We start from the raw sequence: 22,954 nt of genomic DNA, 5'->3' as shown, positions 1-22,954 counted from the left end.
ATAAGCGGAATCCTCTCTGCCTTTCCGTGTGCCAAGTCCTAGTTATTTTCAAAGCAATGTTTGATTGAAAATGGAGATTCAAATACTCCCCATCGTCATGAGAAAAGTCTAACCTAGAATTCCTTAAAGAGTGCTTATGGAAAATAGGAGTTCCTGGACCCCAAACCTAACCAAGAACCAGAAAGGGGAGGACAGAATCCTATTTCAATAAGCACTCTAGGGGATCCTTATGTATAGTAAAGTTTGCCAGCTGGAGATCAGGGTAATGCACAATTTAGCCAGTGTCTTCAGAGATTTGTGGAGTCTCTCCCTCTGCTCCCTGAAAGGTGAGTGTGCACCTGGAGCAGGACTTCTGGGTCCATCTGTCCCCCCTCTCCTCTCAGCTTTATCCTGGTTGTCAGTGGAACCAACTGGTGGAGATGTTTATGGGGCAGGTAGCCTTGTAGCATGGACATCCTTGCCTTTGTACCAGTCTGAGATCCAGCACTCATCCAGACATAATCACTTGCTCTAAATCAACTCTACCTGTTTAGGGTCCTTGAAAGATTGGTTTGGGGAACTGGTAAATAAGTGTAAGTAAGTTTTACATTCAGGGCCATCATTTTAATCAAAAGATGAAAACACTCCACTTTACTTTCCCTGGGTGTGGTTGGAAGAGTACGCAACGATCTCTCAATTCCTATTAGATCGAGTAATTAAGTCTTCAAATAGGATATTCATTCAGAATAATTCAGTGGCACAATTTAAACAACTAAATTAAATCTTTGACAACTCAACTTCACCATAATAAACAGACCACGTCCATGTGCGTTGTTGGAACGGCAATCCCCGGCCGGGAGCTGGCCGACATTCCTTGCCTGGTCTGCCTCCATCCGTTCCCAGACGTGTCCTCTTGCTCTTGACAGGTCAGTACCTGGGGGGTATTCCGTGGAGAGCCCAGGCCCTGTCACACGTTGCATTTTGCAGATGCCGTCCCCGGCAACCGCTGCCTTGCCCAAGACAGCTGCCTAGGAGCACGTGTTGATGTTCGCATTGCCTTCTCCTTCCTTGGTTTTCTTTCAGCTAGTTTCTCTGCCCTCTCCTCACCCTCAATGGTGTGTCCTTGGTCTCCCACGCTTCCTGGAAAAGCTCTGGTACACTCCGCTGCCGTCACTGTCCTTGCTTGTGCTGCTATAGATGTTTCTGTTTGCCCCACTCCCTCCACGATTAGGCTTCACTCTGTTGTTAATAACTGATCCTCTGCGAGCAGTTGCTGTGTGCAAGGCATGCTGTCCGGCTCTGCAGCAGTCCGGCACAATGCTTATGGTCACCAGCTCTAGAGTCGGACAGCCCGGGCTAGAAGCCCAGCTCTGATGCTTACAGCTCCACTTTGCGTTCGTGGGATAGTTAGCTCCTTCTCTGTGACTCAGTTTCCTCATTTATACAGTGGGAATAAGAGTACTTGCTTCCCAGGGCTGTTGGGAGGATTAAATAAAAAATCTGAACACTTAGCATCTTTCCACCTCTACCTCTCTACATCCCGAGGCAGCCCCATGAACTGACTTTCTGACTGTAGCTCCAGGAACACAGTGTCCCTATTCCCAGCTGTGGGCCCTGGCAGACAGGAGGTGGTGGGGCAAGGAAAAGGACCCATCCAGTGATGTCTAGCCTGCAGATCACCTACGGTACCATAGTAGCTTATCCCGAAGGTTACCATGAGACTAGACTACAGGAGCTCTACTGACCCCACTCTTCCTTTTAGCTCCTTGGTACCCACTTTTCAGGGGTTAAAGCATCCCTCAAGGCTCTTCTTCCTCTCTCACCCTGCAGAATTTTCCTTCTTATGGTTGTATCCATTCATTTCATCAGGTTTTCCCAGCTTGCTAACTGTACATCATCCTGTCCAAATCACACATTTTAAAACTCTCTGTAAGAAATGAACCAAAATATTCCTTCATAATCATAACCACCATAATGGTGCACCACTAGACCCTTCATATAAAGATGATGCTATTTATTGTTCTAGAATCCCTGGCAATTCTAAGTGCAAAACTACCAACACAAGCACAGGCAATATCATGTGCAAAGGTCCTGAGGTGAGAACACACCTGGAGTGTTCAAGGAGCAGCAAGAGGCCAGCATGGCCATCATGACTTGGGTGCATACAGGGGCACGTGAGAGAGAGAGTAGTAGGAGAGGATGGTAGAAGTAGTGAAGGGTCAATTCATGTGGGTCTTTGCAGGCCCTGTCAGAACCTAGACTCTTCCTCTGAGTGAAATGCAGAGCTACTGGTAGGTTTTGAGCAGAGGGGTGGCATGATCTGACTCTTATGCTAAACCGATTACTCTCACCCCCATCTGGAGAATCAAGCATAGAGAGTGAAGATGGAGGCAGATGGATCAGATAGGAGGCTATTGAAATAATCTAGGTGAGAGATGAGCATGGCTGAATTCAGGGTGGCAGCATTCGAGAAGGCAGAATGGGTCAAATTCTGTTCTGACGTCCTGAAAGTAAAGCCTTCAGAATTTCATTGGAATGGGCAGTGAGAGAAAATCAGGAGTCAGAAAGGACCCCAAGGTTGTGGACTTGAGCACCCAGAAGGATGAGGTCAGCTTTACTGAGATGGAGAGGAGGTTTGGGGAAAACACCAGGAGTTCAGTGTTGGATGTGGTAAATTTGGGGTCTCTTTCAAATATCCACGTGGAGAAGTCAAGAAACCCACTGGATGTTCAGGTCCGCTGTTCAAAGGGAGGTGTCCAGTGTAGAGCTAGAAATATAGAGACCATGAGCATATCCATGGTATTTGACACGATGGCCATCACGATGGGGGATTGGGTGTAGATGAAGAAAAGAAGAGGTCCAAGGACAGAAGACCAGGATGCTCCCATGTTTAAAGGTCAGGAGGAGGAGTGAGAGGAGGAGGAACCAGCAAACAAGACTGAAAACAGCAGCAAGGGAAGGAGGAAGAAAATCAGATGACCTGGAGCCAAGTGAAGAAAACCTTTCAAAGAGAATGGAATGAGTTGATGGATGGAACAAAATGAAGCCTTTGAGTTCAGCATCGGACTCAGCATCGGGGAAGTAATTGGTGACCTCGACAAGTTTCACTGGGGCAGCAGCCCGATCAGAAGGGCTTTAGGGCTTTAAGAGGAGAGAGACCCTTGCTACTTGAAGTGTGGTCCTCCAACCGGCACCATCAGCATCATCTGGGAGCTTGAGTAGAAATGCAGGATCTCAGGTTCTAGCCCCACTTACTGAATCAGAAGGTACATTTTATAACAAAATGCCCAGAGAATTCACATGTGCACCAAAATTTGAGAAGCCCTGGTAGAGATCCACTTACATTGTAAAGAGAAGAACAATAGGGCAGTAGCTCAAGGGAGAAGTGGGGGTCAAGAGATGTTTTTGTTGTCTGGTTTGTTTGTATTTAAAGATGAGAGAGGGCTTCCCTGGTGGCACAGTGGTTGAGAGTCCGCCTGCCGATGCAGGGGACACAGGTTCGTGCCCCGGTCCGGGAGGATCCCACATGCCGCGGAGCGGCTGGGCCTATGAGCCATGGCCGCTGAGCCTGTGCGTCCGGAGCCTGTGCTCTGCAAAGGGAGAGGCCACAACAGTGAGAGGCCCGCGTACCGCGAAAAAAAAAAAAAAAAAAAAAGATGAGAGAAATAATAGTGTTATTTATAGGCAGATGTTTACCCGTCCATTAGGCAGCTCAATTGACAACTCTGTCTCCAACCAAACAAAGATGGCGGGAGACAAGAGCTGGGCTCAAAATGCCTCTTGGACACCATGGCCCCACCTTGTGGCCAAGTGGGTATCAGATTTCCCATCCTACAGTCAGATAAATGGCTCCTCCCTTCTGCAGCCCAAGAAAAAGCACAGAAACTGCCTCTCTCAGAACTTAGTCCTGCCAAGAACATTGCAGCTCAACTTAGCAGGTTTTTTTTTCCCTTTTAACCCAGGTTTGGAGGGTGGCCGAGCCTTCTTCAATGCAGTCAAAGAAGGAGACACCGTGATATTTGCAAGTGATGATGAGCAAGATCGCATTCTCTGGGTCCAAGCCATGTACCGGGCTACCGGTCAGTCACACAAGCCTGTGCCCCCAACCCAAGTCCAGAAACTCAACGCCAAGGGAGGGAACGTGCCTCAGCTGGACGCCCCCATCTCCCAATTTTGTAAGTAAATATGCCATTTGTTAAAAATAGCTCTGTAGAGTAAAGTCAGTCTTTCAAAGTTGAGTTAGAAAATCTAGTTGCTTTAACATTAAGGATTCACAAAATCATGTTTGCTGAAAAGAAAAAATAGTGACTTCAGAGGGGGAAAGTTGGGACAAAAATGTTAGATGAAAGTAATTTTAAAGTGCAATACTTGACATTTCCCCCTAAGGACTAAACAAAGAAAATATATTTTAGGTGGATTTTTATCTCTCGGTTTTGGTGAGAGTTTAGAATTCACAGCCAAACATGTATTTGTTTGAGTCCTTCAAATATGGTAGATTATGTATGTCCTTGCCTCATTTCTTCCTATTAAAAGTAATTGTAAAATAGGGCTTGATTTGAAATAAATTTAAATCTGCAACTTAGAACCATTTAAAAATAAATGATGACATTATCACATGCAGTGGAAAAAAAAAAAAAAAAAAAAAAACACGGTACCCATTCTGAGCTAAAATACCAGAACCCAAAAATGAAACTTCCTCCTTAAACAGCCCCAGTTCATATTCCAGTCTCTTCCCCTCTTACCTCAGCATGTGCTTTAATTTCTTGCCCCTTTGCCATGCCTTCTTGCTACCTACGTTGGTTTTTATCTTGCAACACTTCAGACACACAGGGTCAGATGAAAGGCAGCATACGCTTGGAGATGCTTATTGAAACAAAGAAAATGGAAGCACTGAAAACATAAGGCACCAAATTAAATAATTCATTTTTTACAAAACATGAACCCTAAATAGAGATGTTACGGTTCTGAATAACAGGTCAATTAGGAATAGCTCGGGTACAAGTCATTTTTAGCAAAAATCATGGTGAGTCCTGACTTTAGCATGGAACCCACTGATTCAGTGTAGTTCGCTGAGCAACTGTCTAGATGACAAGACATTGATGAGGAAGACAGGTGAGATCCCTGCTCTCAGGATACCTACAGCCCAGTGGGGAAGTCTAGACAGTAAACAAGTAAAAAAATGAGTAAGATAGTTTCAGACATTGAGAAATACCATAAAGAATGTCATGCAATGGTGACTGAGTGGGGAGAGGGAATATAAGTCAGATGATCTGAGCTTCAGCCCAAATGATAGGGAGTCAGCCCCACAAATATCCGTGGACAGAGAATTACGGCAAAAGGGAAAGCAAGTGTGAAGGCCCCTCGTCAGAAATTTGACCTTGAACACAGTGCTTTCACACTGTCTCTCCTCTGTTGCTCTTAAAATATGGATCGAGGGCTTCCCTGATGGCACACTGGTTAAGAATCCACCTGCCAATGCAAGAGACACGGGTTCAAGCCCTGGTCCGGGAAGATCCCACATGCCACGGAGCAGCTAAGCCCGTGTGCCACAACTGCTGAGCCTGCACTCTAGAGCCCGCGAGCCACAACTACTGAGCCCGTGTGCCACAACTACTGAAGCCTGTGCGCCCAGAGCCCATGCTCCACAACAAGAGAAGCCACTGCATTGAGAAGCCTGTGCACCACAACCAAGAGTAGCCTCCACTCGCTGCAACTAGAGAAAGCCCACGCGCATCAATGAGACCCAACGCAGCCAAAAATAAATAAATTAAATAAATAATTTTTAAAAAATATGGATCGAATAATTTTGTAGCTACAGCAACTAAATAGAGAATAGTCTCTTTTCAATGAATTCCACTGCCATGTCTGTTTTTATCTAACAAGACTATGTTCTTAGACCTTGTAACACCTTCACTGATGGGGAAAAACTCTTTTTGGATGACAAATACTATCCATCAGGTGGTCCCAGGGATTCCTGTCCAGTACCGATGGCTTTTTTTTTTTTTTTTTTTTTTTTGCGGTACACGGGCGCCTCACTGTTGTGGCCTCTTCCGTTGCGGAGCACAGGCTCCGGACGCGCAGGCTCAGCGGCCATGGTTCACGGGCCCAGCCGCTCCGCGGCATGTGGGATCTTCCTGGACCGGGGCACGAACCCGTGTCCCCTGCATCGGCAGGCAGACTCTCAACCACTGTGCCACCCGGGAAGCCTCTGATGGCTTTTTAAAGGAAGATGCATTCCCTGTGGGACCTTGTAAATAATCACACAATCATGTGGGTTTCCACAAAGAAAACCCTGAAAGAATACGGAATAAGTTGAGGAGGGACTCAGGGGAAGAGGGACAGCCCTTCTGACCATGACCACCACCAAGTGTCCTACTCTCTTTTTTCTCTAACACTTGTGGCATTTAAGTTCGAGAGCAAAGAGAGAGAAGGAAGCATCTCTTTTTAAATGGTTTAGTCACTAGTTGAAATAAAAGCATCCCCAATCTTTACTGAATTAAAATAATTCCTCTGTAATGGAATCCCTTCTTTCACCTTGCCTGACAGGCTCCTTTTAAATAAATTTCGAAACAACACATCCCATTATATTCCTCTGAGATGGAATTAACTGTGTATCAGGAAAAAATTCCTAACTATAACCACCATCTAAATCAAGCTCATAAAACATGTGTCACAGGTGATATTTGGAAAATCCTGGTTTCATTTCCAAATAATCTCCACTTCTTGTGAAGTCATTTCACCTTCCATTCAGTGCCTTTATTCTATCATCTGCCAAGATTAAGAAATTACTACTTGGTTCGTGATTAGCCCCCTTTTTTTCTCTCTAGTGTAGGAAAGAGGATGGACATTCAGGGGTAAAATTAAATGGAGACCAGACACTGATTTTAAAAAGGAGCTTAGTAATGGAGGCTCTTGAAAAGGGAACGGATGTCCCTTCATGGAAATACACAAGGGCTCTCGATTTACATTTCCCTCCGTGGGTAGGATCCATTTAGCTGTGCCATTAGAATCTAGTCATTAGGCAATCAGCTACAAGATTCAGCTGAGTACACGCAAGCCTGAGGCATGTCACTATTCTAGTCGACAGAGGGCACTTTTATTAAATGGAGCCTCCAGAGAAAAATTCTAAGGGTTCGAATTTGTGGGGTGGGGTAAGTAATGTCATTCCTAGAGAGCATGTGAGGTAGGCTGAGAGATGAGTGAGAAGGTCAGGTAATTCATGCATCTGGGATTTATCAGTACCTGGTGGCAGAACCACCCTGTTCCTTATTGTTCCCTTAATCACTGTCCAGGAACAGAGGTTCTCTAGAGAGTATGAGGACTACCTTCCTTCTTACCAGCTTCTGTAAGAAGGAAGCCACCACTTTCAGCCATGCAGATTGTGCCCTGCAGGAGACACTTCTCCCATAGACAGAAATGCGAATGGTGCCTCCTGAGTTGTGCAGTGCCCATTCTGCACAACTGTACACCATGACCCTGCAGTCAATGACAATCTTTACGCGGAGCTTCAACCCACTAGTGTTAAAGCTAATAATCCCATAGTTCCTTTACTACCCCTGAAACAGAGCCTCAACTGCTCCAGATTCTATCTAATGCTAGTGTAGGCACTTAATAAAAACTGCAGCCAGAGTACCCGAAAGTGAGGCTGTGTTCCCATACTTTAGAAACCAGCATCGGAATCCAGTCAGGGTTTAACCAAACCAACCTTCTGTGTCTGATCGTTTACAGTTAGGGGTATTTAAAACCCATGAGAAAGATTCAAACAGGAGCCAAGAATTTTACATTGTGTGGTAATGCACTGAGTAGTTGTGCAAAACAACGAAAAATGGCTGGGGGTAGGGGATAGATCATAATTTTTAGTGGAGTCTGCCACAGAATCGTGGTTACATAACAGTTACTTCAAAGCTGCATTTAAACTGGTAAATTCAAACCCTCACTATTAAATAGATCAGGCTTTATATTAAGTCAGTCAGACTTACAACGTTTATTCAGACTTAACGTAACCAACTCATCCAGATTTGCCCAAGTCTTGCCTGGTTTTAGCCATTAAAGTCCTCTGTCCCAGAAGCCCTTTAGTCCTGAGTAAACTGGGATAGTTTGGTCACCTGGTACTACAAAGTGAGATAACAGAAAAATGAGAAACAATTACAACATAGTAGTAAAGTAGCAAACTTTGATCCTTCACTGACACTTGGTTCTCAGTCTATACCTCGATTTATTTTGTCACATCACAAACATTAAGTCAATCAGAGACCCTCTAACAAAGGGAGTGAAAACAATCAAGTATTGCATTTTAAAAAGATCTCCCTGACTTCCAAAAGGTAAGGGTCATTGTTAAATACTTAATTCTGTACACATCTCATCAAATCCCTGTTTTTGAATATTTGCTCAAAGTATTTGCTGTTCTTGCAAATGAATGATTTTTAAGAACAACTTTTCTCTGAGTTAACTTTGTAATCACTTTGTTAATATTTACATGGCAAAGGGAAGCTACAGAGAAATGGGATAGGTTTTTTGGATAGAGAAAAATAAACACTCCAGTCTTGTCATGTCGCTGTCTGCTCAAGGGAAACTTGAGAATGGAATATTTTACAGTTTGGGATACTTGAGCGTAATTGTGAGTTTATTTGGGTCTTTCTAAATTCAGTTTAACAGACTTCTGGGTGCAGATTTTATTTTTTTTCAATTTCGAAAGCTCGATTTCAAACTGAAAAGACACGTCTAAGAGTGGAGTGGAGTATTTGTATGGAATCGGAAAAACTGAAAGAAAAATAGATCCTGCTATTCATTAGTCTGTATGTGACTCTACAATGACTTTGGGAGGGTTCCACCAAACTTGTAAACCTTTTTGTTCTTTTGTGGTTTTTTTGATGTGTGTTGCTGTTGATTTAATTTCTCTCTCTCTCTCTTTTTTTTTTTTTTTTTTTTTTGGTTAAAACTTGAAAAAATTAAGTCAGTGCCTAGCTATACAACTTTTTAAAACAAATACTTGCAATTTTCCAGTGTTTTAAGGCCAATGTTGCTTACCTTGGAAATGACGTCCAAATCACTGAGTTGAGTGTTGCCACGATTTATTCTGCCAAGTGGCCTCTCATTGAAACACCCGATCCCTGTGCAATGTGTTAGAGGAACAGTGGAAAATCAGTACCTCCGTTCTCAAGAGTGCAGGGGGAGGGGGTATTTTAAGCTTTGCTCTTTGGTCAATGATTGATATATCACTTGCAATGAGTCTCATACTGATGTCTGTTTCTCAACTGATAAGTGTTAATCACATCATAGATCCCTAAAGTTGGATGTCTTTGAGAATGGTTCTGATTTTGCTACCACCTGAAGAGTCTTCAACAGTTAGGGGGATCTTGGTTACTGTTGGTTTGGGGGGCGGGTTGACTTTGGTTTTTCGTTTTGTTTCATTTAAGTTTTCTTGTTCAATCTTTGCTCAAACCCAAGAACTTTAGCTGCTAGGTTAGAACTCCTGTCTGCTTTCCTGAGCCTTGTTGCTAGTCTTTATGTTATTCTGGTTTGTTCCTTCTTACCCTGCTAACTTCTAGCTGGACTGAAGGGTAAGTGTTCCCCTATAGCTAGCACAGCTCAGATAATCAGACTAGATTATCTGACACCTGCAATGTGCTTCCTCCCTCTCCTCTGAAATCTTCCTCATGTCTAGACTTTGTAGTAAAACTTTTCATGTTATTTTCCTGACCGTAGGTCTGAAATGTCAGCTTCATACTGAAACTAGGATGCATGTGATGTGTGCATAATTGCCTCCTCTCCTTGGCTTTCATATTGGCATCAAATGATCCTCTGAGTAAAGCCAACCATGAACATATCCTAATTTTTTTTATTCCAAGAATATTAATGAACGTCACAACAAAATGGCAAATAATGCCTTTGTTTCGTGGAATTCACAGCTACCTGACTGCTTAATGCCTGAAAACAGATCATTTTGCACCCTGATGATGTGTTGCTATTGTTTTTCCTTTCCCATTCCAAAGGTTAGAATGGTCAGCGAACCAATGGTGTGGTAACCACGGGTACCTTAACAAATAGAAGGGGGAGTGGGGTAGGAAACCCAAAGATGTTAACTGAGCAAGATTCCAAGAAATTGCAGAACACAATAAAGTAAATTCATTACTTGAACACGAAAGAATTCATTCTACCTGGCTTGAGGGTGTGCTCTAAGACCCAAGAGAGGATTAATTTTGAAAAGAGACATGTAATACATGCAACTAGCACGCACAAAAACAGGACATTAAGGACCCAATTGAATTCATGTAGCTTATTCACAGAAGCTTCAGATTCACAATCTCACAATGTCATGGAGGGTTTTGACCTCTGGTCTCAAATATCTCTCTGCTGCTCTCCCAAGAACAATGACAACAATAACTTTTAGGACATCATTTGTATTTGTATTCATTTTTCTAAAAATACACCTGTAAGAGAAAAAAAGAAACTTTAAAACATAAAAACATCGTTCTCTTCACTATTTGAGCTATTAATAAAAGAGAGTACACAGTTCCTTTGTTCATAGAGGAAAAAGCTGTCCACCAAAAATGTGTTGAGGGAAAGCTAGACATTAGAGGGAGCTAGAAAAATTGGTCAAGAGAGCAGGCAAATATGTACTTGAGTATTTTGAATGCGAACTTAGAAGTTGTAGGTCACATCATTTCTCCTGACCATTTAATAATAGTCCTTTCTTCTTTTCGTTTTTTTCTTTAATTTGCTTTCTATCCCTCCTTTCTTTCTTTTTTCTTTTCTTTTGCATAAATGTACCCCTGGCTAGCAGACAGATTTTTTTTTTTTTTTTTACCACTTCAAGCAGATAATTTAACTTTCCTTTCCTTTCCATGTCCGATGAGGCATTTTTAAAAGCTTACCATAGAATGTGAACTTTGTGGGCTTTTAGGATTTTGCTATACTTTTTTTAAAGATTAAAAGAAAGGATGGATGAATAGATGACTGAATGAATTTTGTTCTAGTGAATTTACATGTATTTGCACAACAATGCATTGCTATCCTGGTAGACTCCCAAATAGTTGTTTGCCTCAATTCCTTCTATAGTTTTGTCTCAGATTTTTGCTGCATCTTCTTGTACTGTCAACTTGCAGTTGCTACATTGCAGGAATGCAACATCAGAGAATGAATTCAATATTAATTTGCGTGACCCCAGACCACACTGTGTATCACTCTCCTTCTCACTCTAAAGTAAATGACTTTTTAAAAGGATAGTCTCTCACAATCAGGGCCAAAATTTTCCAAATACCATGTTAGGATGTCAACAGATCATCTTAAATGAAGGGTCACTTCATTGTTAACTGCTTCAAACACATTTAACATACTATTCACTAATCCGCTGAGTATTTTCATGACCTGTAGTGATTTATAGGAAGATACATTATTAATTAGTCAACTATAGAAAATTTGTGTTTGCTCTTATTGCAGGGACATAAAAATATTATCAAGGACTGTGTAAATTAATTGAAAATGTAGTAACTACAGCAGGGAAAATTACAAATCATTTATTGGTTTTGAGATCATTGACAAAAAATTCTGTTATGATTTTTACTCGAAGCATTTGTCTTATGAAGAATTATAAAAATGAACATTGAAATAAATACCACATGTTTATCCCCTTGGGTGTATTGCCAGAGATTTCTGCAAAATGCAATGTGGACCTTGATAGCTTCGGAAGAAGCCATCCTCTCTTGGCCATGAAAGTTAGCTCGATTGAGTCAAAGGGACCATGAAGGAATTAAGTTGTTTCTCAAGGGCAGCAGGCAGGGGAGGACCAGTCTTTTGCTTGCTGTGCAGAGCTCAGGCAGGGCACAACATCCCCTGGTCACTTGATCATGCCAAGAAAAACTCTTCTAGAAAAATCCGTAAACAGTCAGCTGCCATCAATCATTGTCATTTCTTTATTTCATGTCTTCTGATGAGGTTGACTACTGTCATTGTTCGTTATTGTCCAAACCATACATTCACTCTTGTACTGTCAAGCAGATATGACAAGCACACATTTTCCATATAGGAAGGATACAAAGTCACCTTTTAATTTGCAGTTCGAGTTCACAGTGACTTTATAGTTCCATGAGCTATTCTCTTGCCTCTAGCATCCATCAGGAATAACAACAGCCATAACTGTGCTCTGAATTTCAGTGATAAAGCAGCTACCCCTAGTTTATTATAAAAGGGATTCATTAGAGGAAGGAGCCTCCCTCAGACAATTTGTTAACAACACAATCATAGTTATTTTCAACAGCAGAATTTTTTTACCTAGCCTATAAAAAGTTCTAACAGGTAATACTACAAAATAAAAAGATTTGACCTTTTGTATTCATTCCCCGAGCTGTTGGGATAATAGAAAAATCTCAACAAAATGAAAATTGGAAAGCTATATTATTCCCCTCCCACCCAAGAAAATTCCATTTGGTAGACCTTATTGCAAAGCTATCTAAATTTCTTTCTATCGGAAAAAAGGTCACACAAATATGCTTGCTATTAAGACGAGATCATGAAAAAATATGATATATTCTTTCCCATTGTGAAGGAGAAAAAGAAAAAGAATATCAAACATGAAATGAACCCGAACATCACAGACAAAATAAACGATAGGATGGTCAATTAGGAACATCACTTGAAATTTAAGTAGATTAAATGAGAGTATAAAATCCACATAATCATATCACTTTAGGAACCATTATTTTCCCAACATTCCTTAAATGCCAAACCAAAATTGTTTCTGAGCAAACTTGGGGTAAAAATTTTAATTAGTTTCCTCTTGAAAGCATACTTGCCTTCCCTAAGTTTGCATGTCCATCAGCCTGCTTCTGTGTCATGGATACCCATTGATAGTTCTTTTAAGTTTATAAATGTAGTTTAGGTACCAAGATCAGCTTTATTCATCTAAGTTTAGTCTGAAGTCAGTCTCCTATGCCCATGCTGTAAAGAACTCCAAAATCTTTATGCAATTACAGCCCAGAAGTGAAACAAGAAGCATTGTTTGGAAGATGTGTTGAATTATGCCCTAGCTCCAGAGCCTATGAAATTACATAGCCCATTTTCAATACATTTGAAGCCCTTACAAACTAAGCAGGACTGAGCAACTATTCAGCCAGGTCTGAAAAAGGTAAAGATTGAAGTAAATTCTTAAAATGCAGTCGATCCTTGATTTCTTAAATAATAAAAAAAAGTACATATATTAATGAAAAAGAACATTGGTATGTGTCTCCCAAAGCAAGAGATAATCCAAACATCATTAGAGTTTTAAGCTTCTACTTTACCCTCCTAATTCTATTTCGCTCAGCCTAGTATTTAAATTCATTTGCATTCCCTTGACACATGCCAAACATTGGCAAGGGAATTGATCCCAGGGTGTCCTGAATCCAGGAATTGACTTTCTCATCCTTTTGCTCTGGGCTGTTTTCCCCTTGCTAATGTCAACATTGGAGTTTTCTTTTTCTCTCATCAACCAATTCCAATTGTTTGCACAGGGCAAAATGCGATTGCAAGGAGGATTTAGTTTTTAATGTTCAGCACTGTAGAAGAACAGACTGGGACCGTGCAAGGATGACTAGGTGGTGTTGCTTGAGAAGCACCCACAAGTTCTTTGAAACAGAATTTGGAACAGCTGGACCACTGCAGTGTTTTATTTTAAAATAGATAACATATGTAATGCATATGGTCCTAGACATGTATGGAGACACAGGCAGACAATCTGAATGGTATCCAAAGACACCTGCACCTAGAATTCTGTTTCCTTTTATAAGATTTTTTTCCCCCTAAGAACACATGTTCCCACTTTGGGATTTGCAAGATGCCATCTGAATCCCCATGTGTGTGACTCCCTTAATAAAGTCGATGGGAAGTTTCCTGGGATGCAAATGTCAGAGTAAGTCAGTTAATAAACACCTTCTAAGGACCTGGCTCCTCTGGTAGCTGCCAGGGGAAGTAACAGATCAGAAACTTACCCCTCAAGGAACATTTTATCTACCAGGGGATTTAAGTGTGTGTTCTGACCATGGAGAAATTGGAACATCACCCAGCAAAAACAGAGACAGAGAATAGGAGCTGGTTATACAGGGGCAGAGGAGAAGCATAAAGCAGAGAGCTTGGAAAGGACTCCCAGCTTCCTAGAAACAATATGGTTTAGGAAGCAGCCTATAACTAACAATATAGGTTAATAGCGATCAATGTAGTGAAAGCCTTGGTCTCTAAGAATATTAAACAAACTGGCTTTGGGGGCACTAAGAAGCCTGCCCGTTCACTCATGGCTAAGGTTTTTGAGCACTTAGTCTACACCAGGCATGTAGGTGCTTTACAAGTTCTGCTTATCAGATCCTGTCAACAGTCCTCTCTGAGGGTAGACTCAAACACCATTCTCAACTTACAAATGAGGAAAATGAGACTCAGAAACACTAATCAACTTCCTCGCATTGCATACCCTGTAACGGCAGAGCTGGCCTCAAATTCAGTCTTCGTGACCCTCTAAGCCCACCCACTTAATCACCTGCTATCCTAGCTCAGATAAACTATGCCTGTTGAATTTAGTGTATCAACATTTCCTAAAATCAAGAAATAGAAAATATTTGTTTCGAGAGTACGTTTATTTATCTCAGTGAGATAAATTCATTATTTTAACGCATATGTTTCGAGTGCCTGCTGTGTACCAGGTACTGTTCTAGGTGCTGTGGGAACACAGCAGAGAACAAAAATTTCAAAATCCCTGCTTGGATGGAGCATCAAAATCACACCCCTTCCTTGGACACCTTAAAAAAGCATTCCTGGCCTACTGCTCCTCTTATTTTTTTTTTTTTTTCGTCTGAATGTAATAAGCTCAATGAAACTCTCAGAAATTTCATGGGAGCCAGCCACCCTGTTAAGCACTCTTGAGTTGTTGGAACCATTAAGATCATGAGCCTGATTCTGAGTAAATGATGATTTTGTGTAAGCAAAATCCAAGGGCTGCTCGTTTTACTTGCTGGAAATTCCCACTGCATTAAGCTCCATCCCATGGAAGGTGTAAAGGGACCTTAAGGATGATTAAATGACAGTGGCAGCAGAAAGGGAACTAAAAGTTCGGCTCATTTGACACACGAGGAAACTGAGACTCAGACAGATCAACACTTCAGCCAGTATCCCACACCTATTTAAAAGCGGAGCTCACAGGAGCACCCAGACCTCCTTAAATCAGTCCCAGGCTCAGTCACCCCCATGTGAACTGACAGAGGGGAAAGAAGGAAGAAGGGAAAAAGGAATTTTTATGTTGATAGGGTTACTTTCGGAAAAGGAAAACAGGCGGATTTTAAGCATATTTTAAAACCTGCTTTAAAATGTAAGTAAAAATGAAAATTGTTCTTTAGATGAAGTCTAAGCCAAGAATTAGCATGGTAAAGCCGTCTTGTGATGATGGATGGGGGAGGTGGGAGGGGGTAGGTCTGTATCCAGGTCTCCACGGAGGAGGCAAGCTCTCTTTCCAGATCCATTTCCTGAGTGGGCAGCCATGCAAAATAGTTCATCACAGAGTTTTCAAGAGGTTCAGCAAATAGAGGAAGAGACTTCAAACGTGGGGCGTATTTTTAACAGCTACAAAAGAGCCCCCTTCTCTCTGGCTAAATGACTGTTTGCACCATCGTAATTGAAGAGCACTAAAATAGCAGAGGCAAACTGGCCAAGTAAAGGGCCCGACCGATTTGTCAGCCTGCAGCCTCTTCTGAGAAACCTGAGAGCAAGAAGCTGATGCTAGCCAAATTGCCTCATCTATCTGCTAGAATTGGGAGGCACGGAGTGAGTGAGGCTTTTTATGAGCAATGGGTGTACCCCACTGTTAGTTTCTCCGGGGACTGACGGGATGGGGGCGAGAGGGCAGAATTGTCCTAAGGGACGGAGCAGTATCACCTGGATTACAGGAGTGCCATCCTGCAGGGGGACAACTAAAGTTGGAACAGGTTTAAGACACTTGCTTTGAGCCAGACACATACACACACACACACACACACACACACACACACACACATCCTAGAAGCAGCTAGCTTTCTCCCCTGTACCCACTTCCTGGCCACCTCTCTTTCTAGCCATCCTGAGTCAAAGGAGAAATACAGCTTGGAGACCAAATTACCAAACAAAAGAATCCTCCTAGATAAAGCACCTAAACTCAAATTGAAAGCACTTTCCTGAAGACAAATCTGAGGCAATTAACCCAGCAAAGAGGATTCTTTCAGATTCTCTAATTTAATTCCTGCTGATGTGATATCCCTTCCAGAATTTTGTGTTTTATCCTATTAGTAGAGCGATTTGGCTATTAAAACAGACATTCTTCAACTTGCCTTCTGGTAACCGTTGCTTCTGTGTGTCTTGGGCATAAACAACACATCCTGTTCAAACACTGACCACTTGCTGCTTCTATGAAAGATGACTGAAGATTTAAAACCCAACAAAAAGAGGGCATACATCTGACATACCATGCATTTAGGTTGGAAGGATACACAAAATTAATAATGTGAGGAGAAATCATCATCGTAATATCACACTGCAACTATAACCCCCATTTTCAGCCATCCCCCAAGCAGGGAGGAAAGAAAAAACTGCCTGGGATGAAGGCCACTTTTGAAAATATTATTCAAATACCCTCTCAAGTCAGAAATCCGTTTTCCCATGTCCTGACAGCATCACTGGTCCCTGGCAGGTGCCCGTATTCCAGTAGAATGTTGCACGCAAGGGGATGAATAAACTCTTGCTTGATTTAAGATTCTTTTTCTTCACAGCATTTCAGGACAATGAGTAAATATGAGACAGAGTGAGCCGATTCCCTTAATGTCTAGGACCTTCATTCCTTCCTCTTTGGGATTTGCTTGGTCTCACTCGAGTCGGATTCTCTGGGTTATTTTGCCGATTGAATATAGACTATTTTAGTTACACATATTGAGATTAATTAGTTAGCCCTTAGGAGGTTTTGCCTACAGCCTTCACCCTGTAAGGAAAAGTGTGAATACATTGAGACTATTAATTCACAATAAGTGGCAGATCATAGCTCTTGCTGAGTAAATTTGTTTGTCTTTCATAAGCTTCGCTAACTGAGTAAGCACACTATAAGGCAATGTCCTTGGCTATCACAAACTAAATTCCCGTTGAACTTATTCTCCAGGTTTCAATGAAAATCTTTTGTTATTATTTTGTTTTAATTTTGGAGGATGGGGACCCAAACCTTTTGTGCAACCAAATCGGCCACGGGGATTTGGAAGGGGAGGATAAAAATATTGTCACTTTGCTGAAAATCAGCATAACCCTTTTTTCCAGATACTCCCAATAATTGTAGAGAAATTGCTCTAGATATAACCACTGGAATGGCAGAATCTATTAACCTAAAAGCTAAATAGGCTTTTATAAGCAAAGATCCGATCTGCTTTCAGTGTTTGGTGAAACGCAGGCGAAGTTACGGTCGAGTGCTTAGTTTTTCAAGAACAACATAAATGCACTGGAGTTGTGATCATTTGATAAACATGTTGATGCCAATATATTTTTGCCGAAATGCAATAAACTCACCAGTAAGTGATGCAAGTTGACAATGGGAGGTATAAAAAGAATATCTTGGGGACGTTGGTGGGAGGTAAGGGGGAAACAGCTAGCGTTTGTAATGCCTAGTGAATTCCTGTGTATTTGAAATGTCAAAGAAAATGTGATGTGTTTCTCTAAATTGTGTCTCTCTCTACATGTATAAATGAACAGACGCAGATAGAGCTCAAAAACATGGCATGGATGAATTTATCTCTTCCAACCCCTGTAACTTTGACCACGCTTCCCTCTTTGAGATGGTGCAACGTCTTACTTTGGATCACAGACTTAATGATTCCTATTCTTGCCTGGCAAGTATATTCTTTGGTATACAGCAATTGAAACGTGATAACATTTCAAAAAATAAAATATTTTTCTACCTTTATGTCAGAAGCTCTTTTCTCTGTTGTGGAGCCCCTTTAACAATTATAAATGTCTTCTTGATTTCCTGTGTTGAGATAGTTTTAGTTACCAAAGAAAGAAGACAGAGCGGGAGGAAGTTATCAGTAGAGACGGATCCAATTCCCCAGCCTCCCTATCTGAGCTTCCCCCTTTTCAGCTGCTACATGAGAAATATTCTCAAGAGGGTAATTGAGTTTGGCACCTGCTTATGGAGAACTTGTAAAAATTGCCTCGGTTTCTTAGACATTAAGATTCCCCTCGCACCCCACCCCACATAGTAAGACCCTGTGCTCCTGTCTCAGAAATGAATGGGTCCTTTTTATTTATTTTTTTAAAGATCAAAATGATTTGTAAATCAAGTTCACTTCCCTTTTCATAAGGTAAATGGGCTTGGGTTTGTTTGTTTGAGTGGCTTTCTTCTTTCTACATAGTATTTGAAGCGTTTTTCACCCTTTGGGGGAATTTTCGTGTGGTGCTTTAGACGTTTGGAAGTCCCGCTCTCCAGCAAGAGCATGAACATTTCTTGAAGTCCTATTTTAAGCCTAGATTTAAATCCATTTAAGTTTAAGGGACCGCTATTACGTGTTTATTAGATTTACGAAGATAGATTTGAGGTTATACCATCAAATTCAAAAGCCTAAAAGAGACCCAATTTATTTCCTTCTGTAAACCAGAAATTGTTACTTCATTGCTTAAAGATAAAGGCTATTAATCCCACATTATAGATGGGAAAGGTGAGGGGAAAGGATGAAATGGCTTTACACAGAGGAAAAGCCTCATCCCTGACTCCACATACTAAGGTTAATATATCTGTATATTATTAAATTTAACATATTATTGATATTAACATAAATATAATGAAAATCTGGGTTTTTTGTCTAAATGGTATGGCTATACCCTAAATCTGTCCTGACTAATTTTTTTGTTTTAAATTCCTTTTCTTGTTTTGTGCCAGGATCCAAAATATTTAAAATGGTAGATAAAATAGTCTAAAAAACAGAAGCGGGATTATGTGGAATAATTTATTAATCTTCGTCTCACAAAAGATTCATTGATTATCTCAGGTTTAGAATCACTTCATCAGAAGTCTGAACTTTGCCAAATTGGAAAGGAATACATCATTTTGACTTAAAAAAAAAAAAGAAAAGCTTACCTTGCCTTGCAAGGCAGTTTTTCTCAAATGTATTTCCTACGATTATGTAATTATTCGTGTAATTATAAATTGCATTCGTGAAACTTGTAAGAATATGCCTCTGAACTTAAATAATGTCTTTTTATGTACAATTCCTAGTCTCTTGAGGAATTTTTTGAGGAGTCTTATTTTCAAGACTTTTTTCAAATCCTAATTTCTTAAAACAATTTTCTTTTTCACTAAGAAATTCATCACTAAGGAGTGAGTGCCCTCTAGAAAAAATTAAACCAGAAATGAAATTTTGAAGCTCACTCCCTGTGAATCATGTATAGGCCTAAAAATCCAAAATTAATTATGAATATCATAAAACAATTTCCTTTCCCGTTTGTGTACCTGTATCTATTAATCATCACCCCCAAATTTCAGAAAATAACAGCCATTAAAAAGACCTTATCTCCTGCCTCTATATATTCCATTTTCTCATTATTACAATCTTTTTTTTCAGTTAGTTTTGGAGACCGACCAGCAGGAATACATAAATTTTTCTGTGTCTTCGACTGAGTTCCTAATTGATATTTCTTCAACTCTTTTCAAAGCAGCTATTTTGGCATCTACAAAAGACTTGGTGTCATCTGAGTCGTAGAAAATATATTTTAATCTTTCACAGCAGTGTTGTTTCTAAGATTTAGCATTTGGGGTAGCAGATGGAGTGGCAAAGAAGTTGCCTATAGGGGCAGCCCACTGCCTCGACTACTCTCCCGCCCTCTGCAGTAACTTATCATTTGAAATAGGAAAGATGCCGTCTTTCGTTGGATGCATTGCTGAGCTGCATGTTGTCTATAGAAGTTTCCCCGGATCACTAATACCAGAGGAGAGTGTTGGCAGGGGCCTCCCTCGCTGCAATTCCTTGGCCTTTACCTGCCACCTGGTCACTTTCTCCTTTTGCCTTTTCTCTCCCAAGACGGAGCCATATTCAAAAGATGACTCAGAGAAGACCCTCAAAGTGAAATTAAATTTATATTTAAGACAATCCTAAATTCTCTGCTTACAATGTATCACCTCAGTTGGTTTCTTTCTTGCTTCAGAAAGGTACCCAAACTGAAAGAAGTGATTGGATTTCAGGCTTGTTCCAAGGGTGCCTCTGAGTGTCAAGTCGCTTAGCCTGTCTGATCAGCTCTTAAGTGCACGATAGAGGCAGTAGTTTCTACCCCATCATGCCTACCAATCTGCTCTGGATCGGAGATTCCATCCGGGTTCTCTTTCAGAGCAGAGTTTTGTGTGGTCCTGCAGCAAGCAAATACATGATAAGAAGACAAATAACCGCCAGGGAAAGAATAAGGCAAAACGCTCAGCCAGGGCACAGGAAGCTCCTCTCAGTTTAATTGAACCCTATATGATTCACAACTTGAAAACTTAGTCATGTTGTTCTCTTTGGAAAGTTCTGTTATTATCTTCATTTTTAAATCTAAAAAACTTCTTTCTTCCAAAGTGAAAGGATTTATGAAGTCCTAGCATGTATGTAGACCAATCCTAGTATTTATTAATGCTCCAGAGTATTAAAAAAACAAACAAACAAAAAAAACACCCAGAAGACTTGGAGTAAGACAGAGCTGGGTGTGCAAGAGGGAGGGGATATGGAGATATATGTATACATATAGCTGACTCACTTTGTTATACAGCAGAAACTAACACAACATTGTAAAGCAATTATACTCCAGTAAAGATGTTAAAAAAAAAAGTGAAATAAGAATCAAATAGTATCATACTCTATGTACTATTTTACAATAATTTATTGCATTGTGACCATATTTCCATGTTAATAGGTATATTCTGTAATATTAAAAAGAAGAAAGACAGAGCTGGGTTTGAGTCCTGCCTGTTTTGTGTTATTTGTGAGCTCTTATTTCCATTTCCTCATCTGTGAAATGGAGATAAACCTGCTCTGTCTGCTTCTCAAGGCTGTTACGGGGCTCAACTGAAAGTTCTTTGTCAAGGGTAAAGCACTGTACCAATTTAAGGCATTCATGTTATTATTTCCTCTTATCAGTAACCAAGACTGTGCCCTACCCACACTCCAACACTCTTTTAAGGTGTACGCTTCAGTGTTAAAGCAGTGGGTGAGCCTCTCTTTCTGGAATCATGCCCTCTGCTAATCCAGATGCCATCCCTTACTAGCTGCAGGATGCTGGGGAAACTCTGTGTCCTCCCTTGAGCTCAAATTTCCCGACCATCAAACAGGGATAGCAGCACCTGCCTGATAGGACTGTCATGAGGACTAAACCAGATAGCACACACCGCGTTGGGCACAGCGGCTGGTACTTAATAAGCAGTCAGCAAGTGTTAGCTCTGTGGCTATTGTTAACCCCCTTCTCCAGTCATCCCCAACTCTAGCAGCTCTCCCCCAGAAAAACCCAACCTATATTTAAAAGAAAGTCTCTCCTTTATTCTCCAAACAGGGCTGGTTCAGTCCTGGCCAGGTGTTTGTACTAGACGAGTATTGCGCCCGAAATGGAGTCCGAGGGTGTCACCGACATCTCTGTTACCTCAGAGATTTGCTTGAACGGGCAGAAAATGGCGCCATGATTGACCCCACCCTCCTTCACTATAGCTTTGCCTTCTGTGCATCCCACGTCCATGGGAACAGGTAAGCACATGTCCAGAGGTATTCCTTTAAAAATATTTTTTAAGGCACTGGCCATGGTTTATGACTGGTCCTGCTTTTAGGGTCATCTCTAACTCTATCCATCCGCATTCCCTCAGTAGTACAGACCAGTGGGCGTGCGCGCGCGCACACACACACACACGCGCGCACACACACACACACACGTGCACGCACACACCAGCCACACAAACACACAGGTCTGAATTTCTTCTCCTTTCAAGAGACTTAACAGAAATGGCAAACAGGACTTCTAGAGTGGTCTCTGAAATTAGAACAATCTAGGCTCAAGTCATGACTGCTCCATTTGCTCTCCATGACCCTGGATGGTAATTAAACCCGCTCTGCCACTGTTTTCTCATCTGTAAAACAGGGATGATAGTGTCCTCATGGGGTTGTCAAGAGGATGCAAGTGGATATAAAGGGTTCAGCACAATGCCTGGGACATGGCAAGGGCTAAATAAGTATTTGCCTTTGTTGTTGCTATCATTCATTCCATAAATATTTAATGATTACTTGTTGAGGGTCAGGTACTCTGCTATACCTTCAGCGTGCACGGTGAGCAAAAACCAGACACCAAATGAGGGCAGAGTTATATAGAGATTGGTTCTCTGAGAAGAAGGAATAAAACTCCATGGTAGCAGTTAATAAAGGAACACAACTCAGATGGGGTGGCAGGATGGCAGGAAGAACCTCCTCGAGGAATCGCTGCTTGGGCTGAGTGCTGAAGTAGGAGTTGAGTGGTTCCAGGCAAAAGGAGCAGCATAAACAAATGCTCTGCATAGGCAAAGCAAGAGCTGAAACAAGCTAGGTGAAGCTGGAAGGCACAGATAATCATGACACTTAGCGTTTAACCGCAGAGCTGGGAAGAGCTTCAGAGATCACAGTGTAATCAACCCCCTCAGTTTATAGGTTTTATAGACAAGACCAGAACATCAGTTCCAACTCCATACTAAGTACTTTCTTTCTTTAGACATTGCCCAGCTCCTGGAGGAAAAGTTCCGTGTTCTGAATAACACAAGGCAGCAAATAATTTAAGAACATTGCCATTTGGCCGTGAAGACATGGAATAAGTTTCCACACTGCCACAGCCAGTTTACTATCCCAGTGTATGTAGCCTCACATTACTATAAAGACAAGCCCTACATTACCCCGGACACCTCAACCAATAGCCAGGGAAGGCACACCCAAGGAAAACTAGGTATCTTCAGAAACCCAGCCTGTGATGAACAAGTTGC

The 22,954-nt window shown here is 41.4% G+C and overlaps 1 protein-coding gene across 1 annotated transcript in view; it reads left to right on the top strand.

Moving 5' to 3' along the window:
• Positions 1–22,954, top strand: part of CADPS (calcium dependent secretion activator) — a 153,517-nt gene that overhangs the window by 111,096 nt on the left and 19,467 nt on the right. The window contains exons 14-16 of the mRNA XM_089919888.1: positions 3,942–4,154; positions 17,698–17,834; positions 21,514–21,701. Of these exons, the coding sequence (XP_089776014.1) occupies positions 3,942–4,154; positions 17,698–17,834; positions 21,514–21,701 (538 nt within the window). The remainder of the gene's footprint in view (positions 1–3,941; positions 4,155–17,697; positions 17,835–21,513; positions 21,702–22,954) is intronic.

This window comes from Delphinapterus leucas, chromosome 10, assembly GCF_059928025.1.
Source record: "Delphinapterus leucas isolate spDelLeu-1000000601 "Yukka" chromosome 10, BTC_Dleu_Yukka2, whole genome shotgun sequence".
Taxonomy (NCBI): domain Eukaryota; kingdom Metazoa; phylum Chordata; class Mammalia; order Artiodactyla; family Monodontidae; genus Delphinapterus; species Delphinapterus leucas.
The sequence above is the reverse complement of the archived record's forward strand: the minus strand, read 5'-3'. Positions and strand labels throughout refer to the sequence as shown.